Raw genomic sequence first — 21,440 nt, forward strand, 5'->3', positions numbered from 1 at the left:
CCCAATCCTTCTTGTTGCTGCTCACTATCTTGGTTATGATGCTCTCCAGTGCCCTGTTGGTCACCTCCACTTGCCCATTAGCTTGTGGATGATAAGGAGTGGAGGTCCTATGCTTGATTTTGTAATGGCTAAGCAGTTCTTCAATCATGTTGGAAATAAACTAGTTGCCTTGGTCTGTGACTAGCTCTCTAGGGTACCCAAATTTGTAGAATACATTCTCCCTTAGGAACTCAGCCACCTTCTCTTCTGTTGCTGCCTTAATCGCCTTGGTTTCAGCCCACTTAGTCAAATAATCAGTGCACACAATAATGTACTATTTTTGCTTTGAAGGAGGGTTGATAGGCCCAATGAAATCCATGCCCCACTTGTCAAATGGCTCGAAAGTCACTTGAGGTTGTAGGGGCATTTCATCTCTTGGAGTAGGATTTCCCATCCTCTGGCACCGATCACACTAACTAGTATACTTTTTCACATCCTGATGAAGAGTGGGCCAATAATAGCCCGCTTGTAACACTTTGAATGATATCCTCTTTGTTGCAAAGTGACCTCCACAAGGCCCATCATGACAGGTCAGAAGGATGTCAAAAACTTCTTCTTCCCTTACACACCTTCTCAAGATTTGATCTGGGCCAAGTTTGAAAATATTGCCCCCAATCCAGGTGAAGGGGGCACTTTTCCTGACTATCTTGCTCTTTTCTTTGGAGGGCAAGTTTGATGGGAACTGTGCTGGTACCAAATAGTTTGTTATATCAGCAAACCATGGGGAGAGAACTGAAATAGCAAACAAATCCTCCTCTGATAACTGGTCATCCACCATTCCTTCTTCACCTGCAGGCAAATTCATCCTAGATAGAAAATCTGCAACAACATTTTCCTTACCAGGCTTACAAATTGTTGTAATAAAAGCAACCATCTTATAATTCTAACATTCACATCTGGTTTTTTCATTAAATATTTGATTGCAGCGTAGTCAGTGTGCACAAATGTTTGGTAGCCTATAATGTAATGCATAAATTTGTTTAATGAATGCACAACAGCGAGGAGTTCCTTTTCGTTCACAGTGTAATTTAGCTCAGCCTTTGATAGGTTCTCACTGATAAAATAGATGGCATAGGGCAATTTCTCCTCTACCTGACCTAAGGCTGGTCCTATGGCTTTGTGTGAGGCATCAGTATGAATATGAAAAGGGAAGGCCCAGTTTGGGCCTCGAAGAATTGGTGCAGTGGTTAACTTACTCTTTAAAATGTCTAAGGTCTCTTGACAGCTTTTTGACCGTATAAACTCAGAATCTTTGGCCAACAACCCAAATAAAAGTGAGGCCAACTTGTTGAAGTCCTTTATGAACCTTCGGTAGTATCCAGCTAACCCCAAGAAACTCCTGACATCCCTCTGCTTTTGTGGAGGTGGAACCCTTTGGATGATTGCTATTTTGTTCAGGTCCACCTGCAGTCCTTGCTGAGATATTGAATGACCTAGCGCGGTCCCTTCAGTGATTAAAATTTAAGAATTCACATTTTTCTGGACTGAGAGACAGGTTCATTTCAATGCATTTGTGCAATACTTTGCCTAGGTTAGTTAGGACTTTTGAAAATCACAACCATAAGGTGTTAAATCATCCATATAAATTTCCACCGCATCATGTACTAATTCAATGAAAATACTCAAGACTGCTCTCTAGAAAGTGGCAGGAGCATTGCATAGGCCAAAAGGAAGGACCCTATAGGCAAAAGTACCCAAATGACAAGTGAATGTGGTCTTATCCTAGTCTTCTGGGTAAATTTGGATTTGGTTGTACCCACTGAAACCATCTAGGAAAGAAAAAAACTTCTTTCCTTCCAGGCCATCTAGCACTTGGTCAATGAAGAGTAGGGGAAAATGATTCTTCTTTATGGCTTTGTTCAACTCCCTGTAATCAACACAAATCCTCCACTTACCATTTTTCTTGGGAACTAACACTAAAGGAGAGACCCACTCACTGTCGGAGATAGAGTAAATGAATCCTGCATCTAACAGTTTTTGGAGTTCTTCTTTGACTATATCTTTAAGAGTTGGATTCATCCTCCTTTGTGGTTGTCGGACCGGCTTGCAACCTTCTTTGATGTATATGTGGTGAGTACACACTGAGGGGTGTACTCCCTTCATTTCCTTGTAACTCCAAGCGAAGGCTTCTAGGTTTTCTATCAACATGTTGCATAGATTTTCCTATTCAAGAGCAGAAAGAGATGGATTAATTTTCAAAGTTTTCTCTGGGCCAAATTCTATGGTTTTAACACGGAGTGGGTTGGAATTGGCCAAGCACAAGTCAATTGGATGATTGTTTTGGGTTTCCCTTACTTCTTCTAATGGTAACGAACTAAGAGTTGGACTTTGGAGCAGGTATTCAATTAAGTCATCCTCATCTTTCTGTCATCCTCCTACAGTTGCTTCCAAAGCATAAAGTTGGGCTGAATAAACCTCATCTTCTTCCTCCTCCTCCAACCATAAAGGTAAATCATGCTCTAGAGAAAGTTGAGCAGGAGGGTATATGACTAACTGTTTGGACATACGCTCGTTCTTTATGGTCATATTCCAGCTCTGCAGCTAATGTAAGCATCGGTTGTGGCCAACCATGACCTCCCAAGGATGAGAGGGTAACCAGTAAGCTTAGCCTTAGGCTGGAGAACTAGAAAATCTGCAGGGTACTCCCAGGAGTCAATGGAGACCATCACATCCTCCACAATTCCCTCAGGGGTGACTGTGGAACGGTCTGCAAGTTGCAAAATTGTTGTGGTCTTCCTCAATGACCCTTGGAGGTTGAGCTTGAGCATGGTGTCCTTGGTCATCACATTAATGGCAGCCCCAAGATCGATCAGAGTGTGTGGGACAATGGTGCCATTGATGTGCACATCTACTACAGGGCTTCCAGGGTCCAAATATTTTGGACATATTACCTGCCCCAGCATTAAGTTGAACAGCTTCCCAATGACATTAATGGTAGGGGCATCCCTTTTTCTTCTTCCTGGATGCTTGAAGCATTTCCCCTTAATCAACTTATTGTAAATGGGAACATCTTTTATTGCCTGGAGAAGGGGGATCTTTACACAGAGTTTTCAATTCTCCTAGAAGTTCAGTTTCTTCTGGGGTAGGTTGGAGTGGTGGGCTAATCTCTCAAGAAATGGTGGATTTACTTTAAGGTTGCTTTCCTCTCTTTCTTCCTCAACCTCCCTATGTGGAGAGGGAGGTTGGTTATCCGGGAGAATTCTCCCAGATCTTAGGTTGATCTCCTGGATTTCTACAACATAAGTTGGGTATGATGTCTCTCCACTGTATACTTGTTGAGCCTGCCTATTGTTCGGGTTCGGATTTGGCTGGGCAGGCATCTGGGGTTGCTTGGGTGGAGCAGAGTGTAGGAGTTGTGGTTGGGTAGGTGGTGGAGGAAATAGCGTTGGAGTATTGTTGTATTGGGGCCTCCACCCCTGGAGTGGAGTATTCCACCGAGGTTGTGGCAGAATGCAAGGTTGAAATCACTGCCTGGCTGGCTGGGATTGATGCTGAGATGCATAGGACCAAGGAGGGGGTGTAGACCAGGAAGGATGAGCAGGGGGTCCCCAAGAAGGTATAGTTTTGGTTTGGTTGGGGTTATAATATGCATGGGATGACCCTTGCATACCCTGTTGGTATGGTCTAGGCCCAGGAGGTCTCATTTGGTTGATGTAGCGAAGCTGCTCATTGACCCTTTCAGCTCCTTGATATACAGTGTTGAGTCCAGGTAAAGAAGGGAACTTGTTTGTGGGGTGGTTTTCTTCACAGACCGAGCAAATCTCAATGCAGTTCAATGGACATTTTTTCCAAGGATGCCTCCTAGTGCATCTAGGACAAAAGATGGCCAAGGCTCCCTCTGCTTCCTCTTGTTTCCTTTTGATATTTATGGTGTCCAATTGCAAGGCAAGGGTTTGCAGCATCTCACTTTTGAAATCTTCTGGCATATTTCCAATTTCACCCTTGATGGATGAGTTGGAAGATGATATACTGGCCATAGGTTGACTACTACTACCCTTTTTCCTAGCTGCCCTAGAATGGTTTCTAAAAATAGACTTGATATACTCATAGGGTAATTGGTAGATATCTTCTCTTGCTAACAAATGTAAGGTATCTAGAAGATCTTCCCTTACTCCTCTAAGCAGGACCAGCTTTAGCGACTCAGGGTCAAGTGTGCACCTGGCCCTTTTGTAACTGAGCTGGAATATTTATTCGTAGTCTTGTAAGGATTCATCCTAGTCCATGGTCATCCTGAAAATCTCTTCTTTAGTATCCTTTGACCTGCAGTAGTCCCTATATTTTTTTGTTAAAAGCCTGTTGCATCTGAGCCCAAGTTGTGATGCTATCTCCAAGTAAATCCATGAACCAGCGCAATGTTGCATCCTTGAGGGTAGATGGAAACGGTTTTAACTTTTGCTCGTCATTTGTATGGTCATAGGTTCAACATATAACAACAAACTCAAATAGGAAAGTGTCAGGGTCTCTATAGTCAGGTCATGGAAATGAGGTAGAGCAGAGAGGCTTATATTCTTCATCTTAGTGTCTCCATTGGTTTCCCTGATGGGGAATGCACCCTCAATTCTCTCTCTATTTCCTCTGTCATTTCGATTTTCAGCCATTGGTTTAGTAGGAATGGGTTCCTCTTCTTCTTCTTCCCCTGTAGGTTCTTCAAATATGTCAGGTTACTCACTTAAGGCTTCCTCCAGTTCACAACCACCGAAGAAGAGAGAAGGTTGGCTGTTGGATGCAGTGGGGGCATTTGGCAAGAATTTTCCTAAATACTCCCTACTCCTACGAGGCATGAAAGGAAATGTTTTTGGGTTGGTTTTTGGAAGATTTTTTTAGCAAGAAAGTACTTTGCAGAAATGAAATTGTTGATTGAATGAAAACCACTGACAGAAAGAAACTACTCGTCGAATTGAAATTCTACTTGCAGAATGGAAAGGAAAGCAGATAATGATAAATGAAAGAAGGAAGCTACTAGATTACTTTTGCAGAAATAAACTAATGGTAGAAAATCGAAGACTAGAAATAGAAGAAAAGAAAGCAGTAATCACATTCTACTCAAACACCTCCCCGGAAACGGCGCCAAAAAGTGATGAGCACCAATATTGCAGCAAGGATGTTGCAACTCGTGGGCTACCAGATTTACTTATAAACCCGGGGTTCGTACAAACTTGGAGGTGACAGTGCTATATGCACAAGTAGAAGTGAAGGTCTTGCCTATTGTCACTATTCATCTGGCGAGAGACCCCAAGGGTTCCAAGCCAGACTTCTATAGAGTCAAAAAAAGCTTGATGCTTTGATGGAAGAAGAGCAAATCCATTCTAAGAGAGCTACTCTACTGCAGTAATGAAGAAAACAACATGTAATGCCAAATAACACCATATCCTAGTTAACCATTTAAACAACTATACTAAGCAGAATTGCTAAGTCAACACTTACATAATGTTGCTATCTAAGTTACATAATTAAGAGCATCAAACCAAACTAATGTGTAATCAAAGAAACTAAACTAAATTCGTTTTCGCAGTTTTGGCTTTTTTGGTAAAATCAAGCATGCAAGGAGTCAAGTGGAAGAGCAAGCAAAGATCGAAATCAGTGAAAGGAGGACGTAACGAAGCAGGAGTGCATGGGAATCGTTGGATCAGTCGGATCAACGAACAGTATAAACGGAAGACGAGCGGCGGAGATCGTATCGCAAGAGATTAAGTGAATAGATAGACGAACGGGACTAAAGGAAGATAAGCGGCGGAGATCTTATTGTAGGGGATTAAGTGAATAGATGGATGAACAAGATTAACGGAAGATGAATGGCGGAGATCTTATCGCAGGAGATGAAGTCAATAGACGGATGGATCACATCAAGTCACATGTCGACAGAAGGGTGGAAAACGTGCGGAATGATGGAGCGGGTTTTCGTAGGTGGTAAGCAGTTTCTCACACGCCCTCAAAGCTGTAAGCGGAATTCCTAAATTTTACGTGATTAGCCTAAGTGAGTGACACGTAGCACGAGAAAACCACTTTTCTCGCGTGCTCTCGAGCGGATATTGGCCGTGCAAGAATTCGCACGAAATTGCGCAATAGCCATTGGATCATGCGGGATTGATCAACAGTGGAGATCGACCAAGCTAGTTGGCGATCGGGTGACGCAATAGCCATTGGATCAGGCAAGGCAGATCGACGGTGGAGATTTGGAGTGCCTAAAGTCAAAAGTCGAAATGAATACGCACGCAATGAGGCCGAGACATCTGCTGACAACCTTATGGTGATCTTTTTCTCCTTGCTAACCTGCTAATTGAAAGAAGGCACAAATGGAAGCAAACTAAAACACAACAAATCTACGCTACACTACTGTAATGGAAATGCAACTACTTAAGCAAATGAACGATTAGACCATGAATCTATGCGCTACACTGTTGTAATGGAAATGTAGTTATTTAAGCAAATGAACGATTAAACCATGAATCTACGCTAGCATACATGTACAATAAAGAGGAGCCTTAGCTGCTAGGGTTGGGCCCTAACCCAAGAGCTTCAGCCCTCTGAGTTAACTCAGTGCTGGCTGAAAACAATGGATTACATAAAAAACTGTCACAAGTCTTGCAGCTCGAAAATAAAGTAGAGTTTTACAATCAAAAGTCTGAATCCTACTGAGGTCCTAGGCCTCTCTACTTATACGTCTGAAGTCTCCAATGACTTCCTTAAAATTAGGGAGGCTCGACTCCCAAACTCGAGATAAACTGGTGCTTTGACTTTCACTTGCTCGGCTGCCTTCTAGTCCTCATGATTTCGCTGTTTGCACTCTGAGCTGATGGAGAAATATTCGAATGGAGGGGTAGTAAATGAGGAGGATTTCCCTCCTATAATTCCTCTCCCTTGTCCCATTTCGAATTTTGACCAAGGTCGTTGCCAAAATTCCTTGCTTTTATCTTTTAATTCTGCGTTAAATGCATATTAGGCCACAAAGCAAAATATCCGACTCTAACTCATTTCATAAACAAAATATAATCAAAAGTATGCAATAAGTTGTGAGAATAGTTGGTTTGACTAAGCTAGGAGATGAATTAAGACTCATATAATTACCCAATGATGAAGCTCATCACACAACACCTTTTGCCATGCTAAGTTTTCCAGCATTGAGTTCTTAAAAGGAACTTTTTTGTGTTACAATGTCTTCAACGTTGAATAATTAATTAGTCACAGTGGGCACACGCTACAGTTAATAATAAGCAAACAAATTTGATCAGTTAATAATAAGCAAACAAATTTGATAAAAGATATGTTCTAAGATATGTTCTGATCATCCAAGCATTGGGATAAGCAAGTCCTATTACGGATCAAAGTATGTTTCCCATGTTAATTATGACTTTTTATTTTTACCATATATTTCAAAACTTTTCTTACATGTACCATGCCATATTGTGGACTTGAAGACTCAAAAGATTTAGAGAATGCCCACTATATGTTGACATCAACCTTGCAACCATATGATACATTAGACGGTGTTACGTCTGGGCTATCTCTTGCTCGTGTTCTAACCAAAATTGTCTTAGATCAACATAAATACTGCATGTTATCACATCAAATTGCACACTACAATATCAATGTGTGGCCACTGCAACAAAACTTGAGAGAAGGCAACCATATGATACATTAGATGGTGTTACGTCTGGGCTATCTCTTGCTCGTGTTCTAACCAAAATTGTCTTAGATCAACATAAATACTGCATGTTATCACATCAAATTGCACGCTACAATATCAATGTGTGGCCACTGCGACAAAACTTGAGAGAAGGCAAGTATTGAATGAAGTATCGATTCTTTACATCTCAAAGATTTTAGTACTAAAGTGCCCAAGGTAAGAGAAGCGAGGTGCTCTTACAGCAAGGGGTGAAACTGATGCATCTGAAATGTGCGTAACAGCTATAAATTAAAATGATGAAAAAATCACGTCTAAACTCAAATGGCATCACTTCCTTTAGTTAATTAGCATAAATAGAAAGACAACATAATGACATAGATCCATTTATATCCCAGATCTTTTAAGAAACAATAATTTTTTTGTTAATCATTCATAGTGCTTAATAAATCCATGGTTAAAATAGATATAGAATAACATAAATGACAAACAGATACAAGCCAATTACAGGTGTAGTTGACACGTGAAATACCATAACCCAACTGGAAAATTAATCAGTTGATTTCTATTTGAAAAAAAAAATAAACTAATATCGATTAAGGAACAAGCAGCACTATAACTTCAAATAAAGCCCAGAAAAATCGTGGAAAAAAATTGTATAAATTATACAAAATGGATAAAATTTAATAAAATCGAGACATTACTATACGCTACAATAGAACTAATGCCCATGTGGCCAAATGTACTTTGGTATATCTCAATAATGGATCGTATGATGTATCAATATTCAGGTGAAGAATGTTGCTGATATTAACAAAATATGAGTTCAACAGATTTTGAGAAACTCAGGATAACTTAGTATTAAAATTCGAAATGTAGTCTGCTGCAGCGTTCTAATGCCAACTACACTGCATAAGGATTTCTATGTTGGGACCAACCTAGTACTACAACATAAAAATCAGTTCAAAAGATGTTGAAATAAATCACGATATCAGGTATTCGAAGGAAGAATCAAGCTGCATCAGTTGATTTACTGCAACATTTTACCACTGACCGTACTGCACAAAGATTTCCATGTTGGAACCAACATGTCTAATGGTGGCCGTAATCCCTGTGATCAAACAAATTTTCAGTTCGGTAACAGATTTTTGACCCTGCCTATTTTTCAGTCAAAGACATGGTCCCAGTCTATGCTTACCTGGAAAACCAGAGCAAGTTTTCTTTCATCACGTAAAACCAAGGCTAAGTAAGAATAACAAGTAAATGGTGTGACAGCTTCATTTATCACTGCTGCTAAAATATCACCAATGGGGACAAAACGACCGGAAACTTTTCCACTGCACAATGAGAATGAGTTTTACAAGGTCAACGCACAGGACTGTAAACGGACTTTTTTGAATTAAATCAATCTTAAAAGAAAAAAACATACCGAAACAATCCATATTGAATGGGACAAATATTTGGTTCGAGTATGCGAGAAAATTCAACTGAACTATCTTAATGTGTACTGTTTTATGTAATATTTGAAGACAATTCAACCAAACTACCATAATGTCTATGGTTTAATGCCACATGCATTTGCTAATTCGACACAACTTCAGTTTGATAGTGACGGCATTTAATTTATACATTTAAAGGTAAAGAGACATTGGTGTTGGACAATGAATGTGAACATAACTTACACAGGTGAAATATACTTTTGTGCAAAATGACACGCAATATCAGCTGATAAAACTAATATGATTCCACCGCTGTATACTAAAATTTCAAATCATTATTTAGAAGCCCAATGGCTCGTTGATCATTTAACCTAAGGCATAGGCTGGATGAAACCAAGTTTTCTTAAAAAGTGCATCATCCTGTGGGAGTAGGACTCTGTCAAAGATTGACCAGTGATAACTACCATGGCAAACCCAACTATGCATTCATTAGACCGGTCTCATTCTTCATTGAGTCAGTTTCACCTATGTAATAAGAACCAACATTTACATAGTTTTCTACAGCCATATAAAGACTAAACCAACATTTACATAGTTTTCTACAGCCATATAAAGACTAAACCAACATTTACATAGTTTTCTACAGCCATATAAAGACTAATTTCGACGCATTTGAAATAACGTGCTAGTCTATTAGGTGTACTGTCTTATTTCTTTTCATATCCATAAAGACAACAAATTATGAAACCCAGTTTTCCCAAAAAGTGCATCCTCCTTTGGGACTAGGACTCTGTCAAAGATGAAGCAGTGATAACTACCATGGCAAACCCAATTGTGCACTCACTATACCGGCCTCATGCTTCAATGAGTCAGTTTCAACTTTCATCTGTATAATAAGAACTAACTTTTACATAGTTTTCTACAGCCACATAAAAACTAATTCCAACGCATTTGAAATGAGCTAGTCCATTAGATGTCCTGTCTTATTTTCTTTCATATCCATATAGACAACAAATTATGAAACCCGGCTAGGAGGACTCTGTCAAAGATAAACCAGTGATAACTACGATGCCAAACCCAATTATGCACTCACTATACCGGCCTCATTCTTCAATGAGTCAGTTCCAACTTTCATCTGTATAATAAGAACTAACTTTTACATGGTTTTCTACAGCCAATAAAAACTAATTCCAACGTATTTGAAATGACATGCTAGTCCATGCCAAACCCAATTATGCACTCACTATACCGGCCTCATTCTTCAATGAGTCAGTTCCAACTTTCATCTGTATAATAAGAACTAACTTTTACATGGTTTTCTACAGCCAATAAAAACTAATTCCAACGTATTTGAAATGACATGCTAGTCCATTAGATGCGCTGTCTTATTTTCTTTCATATCCATATAGACAACAGATTATGAAACCCGGTTTTACCAAAAAGTGCATCCTCCGCTGGGAGTAGGAGGACTCTGTCAAAGATGAACCAGTGATAACTACCATGGCAAACCAAATTGTGCACTCACTAGACTGGCCTCATTCTTCAATGAGTCAGTTTAACATGTGTAATAAGAACTAACTTTTACATAGTTTTCTACAGCCATATAAAAACTAATTTCAACGCAGTTGAAATGAAATGCTAGTCCATTAGATGTAGTCTCTTATTTCCTTTCATATCCAGAAAGACACAACACATTATCCCTCGCTCCTAAATTACCCCCAGGATCGTGCAGCTAGACACCTTGTTGGATCCAGAGGACGCTGATAGCGGCCCATCATCACAGGCACCCCCCTCACCGTCGACTATCAGACTTGGGCATTCTTGACATCATCAAATTCAAGTCTTGGACTTATTCACTTAGTCTTCTAAAGTTCTACATCACCAGGGCCTTTGATCCAGTTATATACATGTTTATGTGGCTGTCATATTATTGTATCCTTCTTTACTTCATTTTACCCTGGATTTAACTTTGGCATTTTCTAGGAGTTGTGTTTGCACTCCCACATTGTACTCATACTGGATGTATCTTTAGTCCCATGGACCTACTTTTGTGGTCATTCATTGGACATTAATAAAATTATCTTATCCTATCTTATCTTCATTTCTGAAAAAAGAATAGGAGATCCAGAATATCCTCAAATAGCAGTCTGCTTAGAAATCCATGCTTCTGGGATTTACACAGTTTGCAGATCAAAACACTAGTAATGCAACGAAGTCACTCTAATCTGCAAATAAGAAAAGCACTTTGTAAGGGGTATTATTCATGTTCAAACTTCAAAGTGAGTCCCCGAGTCAAAGGTAAACAACGGAAAGAAATGGTCCTGCAGATGTACACAGATCAAAAGATTTACACAAATGAACATATCATTTATTCCAGCATTTCATCCTTTTATTTGTGGATACTTATGTAAAATAGCAGCGGGAAGTAGCCCTGCAAACATACACAGATCAAAATGCATACAGAGATGAACATGTCACTTATTCAAGCATTTCAACCTTCCATTTGTGGGCTACCTTTTATAGCATGTTTCAAGCTGCACACCTAGCGTTGGCATCACCACCACTGTTTCTGCACAGAACCTATCAGTCTGTCAAAAACATGTCCAAGTGCAGCTGTTAACATGGCACAGATTTTCATGATGTTAAAGATACAACAAAATGAAGTCAACAACTACTTTTGAAAAAGAAGAATGTAAGTTTCGTATAGAACGATGCACTGCATCTGAATGATCTTAGGTTAACATTCATGGTCAGGACTAAATTATGAGACCCTCAAAAAGACGTGCACTTGAGCAAAGACTTTATTTGACCATCTTAAATACAAACAAGCTAGCCACAAGGGAGGACTTAAGTATGGGCCTATTACTTCAACAAGCATGTTTATGTTAGTTAGGACACTAAAACACCTGATTGAAAAGAAGAAAGGCATAATTTGTCCCATGGATGTTAGGCTGGTGGCAAGACTAGGGTTTCTACAGAATCGCTGAGGATAATCATGGTCAGGAATAAATTATGGGACCCTCAAAAGGACGTGCACTTGAACAAAGGCAGAAATTAGACTATCTTAAATACAAACAGGCTAGACATAAGGAAAGACTTAAGGTATAGGCCTATTACTTCCATAAGCATGTTTAAGCTAGTTCAGGACACTAAAACACCTGATTAGGAAAGAAGAAAGGCATAAGAAATTTGTCCCCTAGATGTTGGGCCTGCAGCAAGACTAGGGTTTCTGCAGAATCACTGAGGATACTCAGCTAATAGATTATTCTAACGAGCCTATTGAAGGGATGAACATTTGTCCGTATCAAGGGAATGGATCTCTAGGTACAAAACAAGGTGGCAACAATAAGGAATCCAGAACCTTAGTATCCAAGGCAAAAGTTGTACTTTTTAACCCTATAAAATTAATTGATGCAAATAGATTCTTAATAAAACAGAAAAGGTGCAACGGCAAACACACACACTAAGATAGAGATTTTACCCTGGACAACCAAACTGGGAAAACCAAAAAAAATTATCAGTATAAATTTATTTACAATATTACAATACAATAGATATATATATATATATATATCCCGTGGCATCCGTAAACCACCAATCCATTTACCCTAGATTAGAGTACAATTGTAGTTTCTTAACCAAAACTACAAAACCATGGGCTAAACCACCATGTACCACAAAACCACTAAAGGAGAAATCCATGCACTGAAAACCGCCAAAAACAGATGCAAAAAACTGCCCTAATTTTTTTTATTTTTATTTTTATTCTTTTTCGGGGGCACTACCCTCAAACCCTTGCGCAAGGGGGCTCCCACCCCCCAGTATGCCTAACACAACATACACTATGTGGGGATGGTAGTGCAAAAAATATAAGACACACCCAATATTCTACCACTTATTGTTTTCTTTGCATACAGGGGGTCGCAAGAATACATGATCAACAATCTAAGACAATAATAACCATTGTTTCTCTACACCATGAAAACTTCTTAGTGCTCAGATTTTGTTAATGAATCTATAATATTTTTCAAAGTATCCACCATAACCACAAAAGATATTCAACAACAAAAAGACTCACAAGATATCCATAAACAATCCTTCATTATCCCAAAGTGACGTCTCCACGACAAGGACTAGTCTCCAATAGCAAAATTATTCACAAATATCACAGCTCCATAAGAGTACAAGGCTACAATAGCTAGGCCGAAATCTCTAAGGAGGCTGAAATAGTCAGCATCCGAAGATGAAATGAAAAGTAAGGAGACCTTTTATTTATGAGGTCTACCTCACCTAATTTTAGCTTAAGAAGCCGCTAAACAATTTGAAAATGAGTAAACATAAAATAATCCTTGGGTTACAAGACAACCCACTAACTCAAAAAGTGAAATTATGCCATAAAAGATTCACATCTATGAGCCGTAAGCCTCTAAATGATGACATCATGCCCTTTTTGGGCTCCAGATGCTATGTGATGGTGAGTGCAACGCTGAAGGTGTGTCATGACCATCCATCATATCCAACCTCAAAGCAACTCCAAGGGTCCCAAATCCAGCTGGGGTGTGATCCGAATTGGATCCATAAAGAACTGTCAAAGGAACCATGACTGTATTAGGTCGGGACAAATCTCTAAAGAATTTCAAAACAGCGATCAAAAACACCCTGAACTAGTGGCAATGGTAGCCAGCGTGGAACGACGAGGACCTCGGTCAAAGTGCGCTGACCGAGGCCCATGGAGACTGCGCGGGAGGTCAAAGTAGCCCCTAGGAGGCTCGGATCAGGAAAATAAGAAGGTTTTTGATTAATCGCGCATCGTTGGGCGAACAGGGCTGAAATGGGGGAGCCCCGAGCACATGGACGCATGGGGAGCCAGAGAAGTGAGAACCGCGGGTGAAAAGGCAAAAAAGCGCTAAAAGTACAAAGGCAGGACCCGCGCTCTGGAAACCGGTGGTATTGATCGGGGTGCCCTCAAACGGTAAGCGGTTTTGGATGGAAGCGGAGCAATCCCACTCAACGATCGACGCGTGGAAAGCAGAGGTGAGAGAAAACCGCTGTTGATCGCACGCTAACGGTCGAGCAAGTCAAACGTGCGTATGGCGTTGGATCTGGGGGACCCAGATCAGATGGCTAAGATCGCGCCCGATGGGGGAAGCGAAATCGACGAGGAAATAAGCCGCGATTTAGAAGGATTTGGAGTCCGTTTGACCGCCACGGTGGAAGAAGAACTCATTCCACGATGTAATTGAAGAAATGAACCGATGAAGTAGGCTGGCGCCGTTTAGAGGAGGACATGTGGCCACTCCCTGAGCGCTGATGATGACACCGAATAGGGAACTCCAAGCGCAGTTGCAGAAGGCGAATCGACAGAGACGAAAGAGGAATCGAACAGTCTTGGAACGAATGGCCTAAAAGCCATGAACAGAGGCAGAAAACACAGTTAGTCAGGAGAGGGACAGAGAACCCCGAGAGACAGAGAGACCAGAATCCCGAGAGGAGGATGGAACACAGAGAAAGAAGACAGTAAAGCAAAAGCAGAAAGAGGACAGAGGGCCGAGCTAACCAGAGGCAGCATCAAGCACCAGACGCTTGAGAGATCCGAGCCATCCCAGAGAGGATCTATCCGGGCTGAGCACCACATTGGGCTCTCCATTGTAGACCAGAAGGTCACAGAGCTGGTAGGAAGAAGAAGTCTGTGTACTCAAGTGGCTTGGGGAATCCGAGAACCACCCTGCCAAGCAAATCTGCTTCAGGAGAACTCACTTTAAGTCCCTGCATTGTAATTTCTCTGCTTAAGACACAATAAAACAAGGCCACCACTGAAAGTTGGACCGGAGATGTAGCCCTGGAGAATAGGGTGAACTCCTTATTAAATTTTTGTGTTCTTGTATTTGCTTACTGTATTTCTATGTTGTCTTTCCATTTAATTGTCTGTGTATTGGCAATCTAATCGATAGGTTGCTTCAATAACACAGAACACACACCAGCACGAGTCTGTAATACCTTTATTCAATAAATCTTCAACTAATGTCACTCATAGGGTGAATATCAGATCAGGGTGTCACCACATCATCTCCATGGATCTAAAATGGTCAACACAATGCCTCCTCTCTCTAATGTTAGGGCTCCATCAGGTGAAACAAGCCCTCCCTAGTCATCTCATGGAAGACCATCATCATCCAAGATCTTAATCATGGCCTGCCCATCAAGTGGTGTCAACGCCAACCTGGGGGCATGTTGGGTCTAGTGGTGCAATCAACAAGGATCCTTTGTGTTGGGCCAAAAGAGATCAACGTCCTAGGCCTTAGGGGTGCTTTGGAGCGTGCATTAGTTGCTCAAGTCATCATAATACTCAACGCTTTGATGTAAGTGGGCAACACTGAATCTGCTAAATCATCAACCTCTTTGAAAGGTCAGGGTACTTGTGGAGCCTGGGTTGTTGTGGACTACCTAACAAAACCAACTTAAACTCCAATGAAAGCAACCATTCATTAGAGACTAAGATCATATAAGCATCTAGGTGGACCAAACTTGCATGTTAAAGGCATATTAATACTTCAAATTTGGATCACCTTCTAATATCTAACTAGACCAAGTCCCGTAAAGGTGTTCCCTACCTTGATAGAGGTGGTTAATGATCAACCCTATTAGGTGCTTCCAACCCCTAAGGGGAGGTGGCATTTCCAAGGTCAACCCCTCAATCAATAGGTGTTAGTGTAAATGAGTGGCAATGGAGGGGAAAGGCTTCATGGCCAAGTGCCATGGTCAAGGGGACCAACCGATGGGAGTCCATATCTTGAGTATATAGATGTAGTGGAGGGAGCAATCGTGGAGGCATGAGTTAACCTACTCGGCCTACTTTTTCCACCCCTCTAGTGCACCTTTTACTTCTTTTTAATAATGATTTTATTTTGGGCACATAGCTCAAGGGTTAGAGCTTGTTCTTTATGATATAGCATTTAATTTTACCCCTTAAGATGAGACAATTTATTGTTCATTAGAGTTGGGACATGCAAAGGTTCCTTCTTAATGGAATGGAGCATCAAGTGCTCAAGAACCGAGTGACGACCAATGAGGAGGGTAAATCTCATGCTAGGATTTTTCCCACATGCTAACTTATGTCTTGGCCATCTTTTGCATTTTGATTTTCTTCTTTTTCTTTCATTGTGGCCATAATATTTTTTTCCATTCTTTTAGTTGCATCAACCTCTAGGGCAAAGTTTCCCAACCCTACTCAAAGACATGGATGATAGGGTGCCAAATTCCAATGAACCAATGAAACGTTAGACTTGATGAATGGAGATGGTATACAAAGGGGTTTGTAATGTGACATGGAAAGCGTCAAGTATGATGTAAGGGAGAATGAAAAGGCTATAATCTAGGTATTCCAAGTAGTTCCCCTCTTATAACCCAAAGGCCTTAACGGAGGTCCCACAGGTCTAGGGCTAAAGGTTAAGCCCCCTAGTAAGGTGACAAAACAAATTTACAGTCAAGATTGGTCAATCTCCCAAATCACCCCTTTATCCATTGATCCAGGGGACTCCAGACATGCTCAAAGGTCAAAGAGGGCTCACAATAGCTCAAAAATGAAAGTTATCGATTGATGTGAAACCAAAACTAGGTTGTAGTGCTCGTCGCCCTGATTCCAATGGTGTGAACGACACTCCAATCCGAGTTCGTGTGAAAAAGATAGAGATGGTCAAAGTGGACAAGTGGTAGGCTTAACGAGGCTACAAATTGACCAGGACTCTGCGCACAGAATCTAGCTCCTGCGAACGGGTGAATTTGTGGAACGCCTAATTTGTCTAATGACCCCTATTTTCAGCCAATTTGACAAAACGACCATATTGTATAAAAACAAAAAATTATGGGGTGGCAGGGCACCAACCCCGCCACCCCCAACGGCCATATCATTGACATATTATAGCCAAATGTTATGTTTGGGAGGGCGGGCCACCCCCAGTAGACCAGCCTAACCCCCGAAACCACATATTGGAACTGCGCGTTATATATAACCACCAACCAAACCGTCGAATATTAATCGTCGATCACGTTGCCATTTAAACAAAATTGTATATTATGACTGGGGTGGGCGAGATTTGAACCCTGCCCGCCCCCATGCTATCCGCCTGACTTAGCCGCTAGGCCAACGACCACGTCTTTGTTAAGTCCGTTGGCGCCTAAGTACTTAAACGACAATCATTTGCATAGCACAGGTGGACGGAGGAGCAGAGGTGGCGAAACTGAGTGGCAAACGCTTTGCAGTGGAACTAGGTGCGGAACCACGAGCCCAAGAGGAACCATGCAATGGTGGAACCTTGCCCGGGGGGAGAGAGTGGAACCTTAACGCGGGAGAATCTCAAGATGCCTTAAATATTCCTTGGGAGGTAAATTTTCACAGTAACAGAATGTTAACAAGTTTATAGCCATTTTTATTAGAATTTCACAAGGATCGTGATGGTGAGATTAGATTTGCAATCTGAGTAGCAGATCTCCAGTCAGCCAATGGAGAGGAATCTTTGGGGAATCTTCAAGATTCCTAAAGGCCCAAAATTTGACGGTGTCAGAATTGGACGAATTGACAGTCAATTTTACACTACTCGTTGCCAGGAATTCAGTGGTGCAATCAGTTTCAATCGCTGAGTTTTGCATTTTTCGGCCATCTTTAAAAGTGGAGGTACATGATGCAGTTATGTTATGCATCACTTTGTTTTTTTGAGATGATCTATTATTGTTGAGATCCCTGTGTAATACCTTGTTGAGGGATGCTTGTTGCCACATTATTGTGAGATTTTATTAGCTTGTCATGCTAAAGGAAGACCCATTTTGAGTGAGAGTTCCTGTAGGGAGAACGTCTCGTGGAGAGACAAGCCACTCTTGTTGAGGGTATATGTCCTTGTTATGACAAAGAATATTCCATGTACATCATCATCATTTGCAGCATTCAATGAAGCGACCTCCACAATCTTGACACCAGGCCCGAAGACGTAACCCACACTAGGTGAACTCCGTTATCAATGTGTTGTGTTCTTGATTTGTTGATCATCATAGTGTTTCATCTTGTTTAAGCATGCACGTGTGGTTCTGTTATGCTCTTTTAAATGCAATTCTAATTACATCACAGAAGTAAAAGGTCTTGGTTAATTTCGGTAGCTGAAGAAATCCGGATCAAGTTGGTATCAGAGCGTTCTTCTCGCTGATGTGAATTGCAAGTGTGAAGAATTGAACGTGCAACAAGAAAGAAAATGGAGGATGACAAATAAATGTACGAGGCCTTCCTCAGGATGTCAAAAATGGTGGACATAATGTATGAAGTTTATGAGAATAAAATGACAAGAGAGGAATGGGAGAAAGAAAGAGCAGAGGACGATGCTCCATCTACCCCCTCGAGTGTACATTCATCTTCTTCATCGTCTTATCGTCATTCAGATGAGGAGATCAGTTAGAGCCTTCAAGCAGAGAATGTTGAATTGAGAAGACTCCTATGAGAAGAAAAAGAGGAGAAACAAAGATTGCAGGTTCAATTACGAGCCACAAAAGAGGCTTTGGAAAAATTGAAGCGCAACAAAGGCTTAGCGAAGCCATCACCACCTATTTTAGAATCAACAGTTGAGGTAAACAGTGTTGATCGTTCTTCATTTTCATCTTCACATGATGTTATTTCTATAGGAAATGCGAAGGTACCCATTTCAGGAACTAGCATGAGACTCCTTACCAAGATGGGGTATAAAGGAGGAGCACTTGGTGTTAATGACCAAGGAATGACTCAGCCATTGGAGGTGGTACAACGACCTCAATTTGCTGGTTTGGGATACACTGAAGGAGAGTGTTCAAAGGTGTCAAAAGCTTCCAATACATTGTTGAAACCGTCGAGGAAAGAGAATAATGGGAACACATCACCATCTTCCCATGACAGTGCACATTGCAAAAGGAGAGCTAAGGCAAGCTCTCATCGCCATAATCGCACTAGAGACAACCAAGAGAGGTATAACAAGTCTCAGTATTCTAGAGTTCATTTTGATTACAAGCATGTTAATGATGAAAAGAAATCATGGCATAGAAAACTATGGAGTTTTTGTGGTTTAGATAACCATGTGGTTGTTGAGTGCTGGAAGAGAATGGCAATAAGAAATAGGATGAGGCATGGAAAGCCTTCTCCACATCAGGGAAGGAAGCAAGTTAAGCCAATCTGGAGGAAGAAGACTTTTTGCAATCATTGCAACAGAGGTGGTCATCAAAGAGCCACATGTTGGAGGCTCCATCCAGAGTAGCTCTTAAGGACAAAACACCTGTGCAGAAACTAGTTGGTGAAGGTGTTCAACAAGAAAATCCGCCACATTCCTCGTGGATCACTTTGTTGAGTAAGAGATGGTTTTACTAGATTTGGTAGCTTGTCATGGCCACATTTTGTAAATCATGTGTTGCGACATAACTGTAAAAGTGATGATGTGTTTTCCATCACTTGTTGAAGCAACAATGATGTTTTGGCCTTTTATTGATAGCTGGGGTAATATTTCCATTATGATGTAAACTTGACCACAGATTATGTGTTATAAACTTGTGGCAAGTATGGGATGCTTGGGTCATTATTGGTCATGTAATTAAGCATGTAATTTGCAAAATATTGTACTACAGGTTTGCAGAGGATGCAGGTGTCGGCTCATCGCTTATGGCTCCGAAGAACAAAGGTGAAGGAGAAGGAAGGGTGACCTGTCAGGACACTTGTGGTGCAGACAATGTACACAACAGTTGCAGATTATGTTCATGCTTTTGGAGGACCAAAAGATCCTTAGTGGGGAGGAATGATCCAGGTGGCTCCAGACACGCTCAGAGGTCAAAGAGGGCTCCCAATAGCTCAAAAATGAAAGTTTTCGGATTGATGTGAAACCAAAACTAGGTCGTAGTGCTCGTCGCCCTAATTCCAACGGTGCGAACGACACTCCAATTAGAGTTCGTATGAAGAAGATGGAGTTGGTCAAAGTGGACAAGTGGCAGGCTTAAGGAGGCTACAAATTGACTGAGACCCAGCCCACAGAATCCAGCTCCCGAGAATGGGCAAATTTGTCGAACTCATAATTTGTCTAATGACCCCTATTTTCGGCCAATTGGACAAAACGACCATATTGTATAAAAACAAAAAAATTATGGGGTGGCGGGCCACCAACCCTGCTGTTAGCCTCCTGTTGCAACAGGTGTTCATCTTTCATGATTGACATTTTTACATGCCAAATATGTCATACTTTGCATGCTACAATGCTCCATATTTCCTGAAAAGAGGCCAAAGAAGAGGCCATGAAAGTGTGCCAGTCTAAATGCCACTACTGTATCCCAATTTTGATGAGTTATCCATTTTTGAAGAAGTTTCTGTTAAGGGAAGTCCAAACAGCCTAATCTTGGTTTCCCTAGGTTTCAATTTCTTATTTTAGAATATAGAAAGTCATTATCTAACCAAACAGTTCAATCTTGGCAGATTTATAGATAGGTAGAGAAACAAAAGAGCCCAACTGCTTAATCTGGGCCCTTGGAAGAAATAAGTGTAGACTTAGATAGAGGAACAGCAAAAAGAGAAAAGGATAATCTGGGTCTGCAAGTCCAAGTGCACCTATGCAAAAAGAAGAAAAAATGCTAGGTAAGTAGGCTGGGTAGGTAGTTTTGTGGTTGCAGAATCATGCTCTGTAATCCATTTCATGTTTTCAGGTGTTATATCTTCACAGATCACAGTTATGATGCAGTTTTCCATTCGGAGGAGCTCAAGTGAGGCATGTCTAACTCCCCCTTCTTCTCATTTCCCAAATCACTCACTAACTTCCCTGAAGGGGTCAAGATCTGCTTGATACCTCTCACTTTCATCATTTTCCATATCATTTGCCTTGGTAAAGATCTGCTTTGCTCAAGGCATGTTCATACTTCCTATATGAATCATTTTCCCCCCTATTAGCCTAAGATTCACATACTTAGCGCTTTCTTATCACTTGTCATATTAACTACTAATTTTACTATGTAGCTCCCTATCTATCTCCCCTTCCCCTACTAAAACTATGTTAAAAAACTCCCCTATGTACATATTCCCATCCCCAGGCACTGTAGCCCTATTATATCAGTTTGGGAAATGTTAAGTCCATTTGGGGCTTAGCATTAGCCTTCCGTGTCCTAACCAGGAGTTAGTCTGACATCTGGTCACCCTAACAACCATTTCCCCCTAAGTCCCAACCCTACGATACCTATTCCCCGCCCTTATCCTAAGGTCACGCATATAAATATATTTCCCCCGCTTGCAAATAACCCAAAACCCACATTTCTAATGTTTAAAACCCCCTGCGCCATATAAAAACACATAATTAAATATG

At 41.0% G+C, this 21,440-nt stretch overlaps 1 protein-coding gene across 4 annotated transcripts in view; it reads right to left on the reverse strand.

The window, feature by feature from the left end:
- Positions 1-8,297: 8,297 nt before the first annotated feature.
- Positions 8,298-21,440, reverse strand: part of LOC149257231 (uncharacterized) — a 40,103-nt gene continuing 26,960 nt past the window's right edge. For 2 of the 4 annotated variants that reach the window (XM_089413820.1, XM_089413823.1), the window contains exons 3-5: positions 11,614-11,687; positions 8,859-8,997; positions 8,298-8,771 (exon numbers count right to left, since the gene is read on the reverse strand). In XM_089413820.1, coding sequence (XP_089269946.1) covers positions 8,691-8,771; positions 8,859-8,997; positions 11,614-11,687 — 294 coding nt within the window. In that variant the 3' untranslated portion in view covers positions 8,298-8,690. The remainder of the gene's footprint in view (positions 8,772-8,858; positions 8,998-11,613; positions 11,688-21,440) is intronic. The other 2 variants (XM_089413818.1, XM_089413816.1) reach the window with 2 other exon arrangements.

The sequence above is a fragment of the Pinus tabuliformis genome, chromosome 6, assembly GCF_031772625.1.
Source record: "Pinus tabuliformis cultivar Carrire ecotype Pingquan chromosome 6, CPIR1, whole genome shotgun sequence".
Taxonomy (NCBI): Eukaryota; Viridiplantae; Streptophyta; class Pinopsida; order Pinales; family Pinaceae; genus Pinus; species Pinus tabuliformis.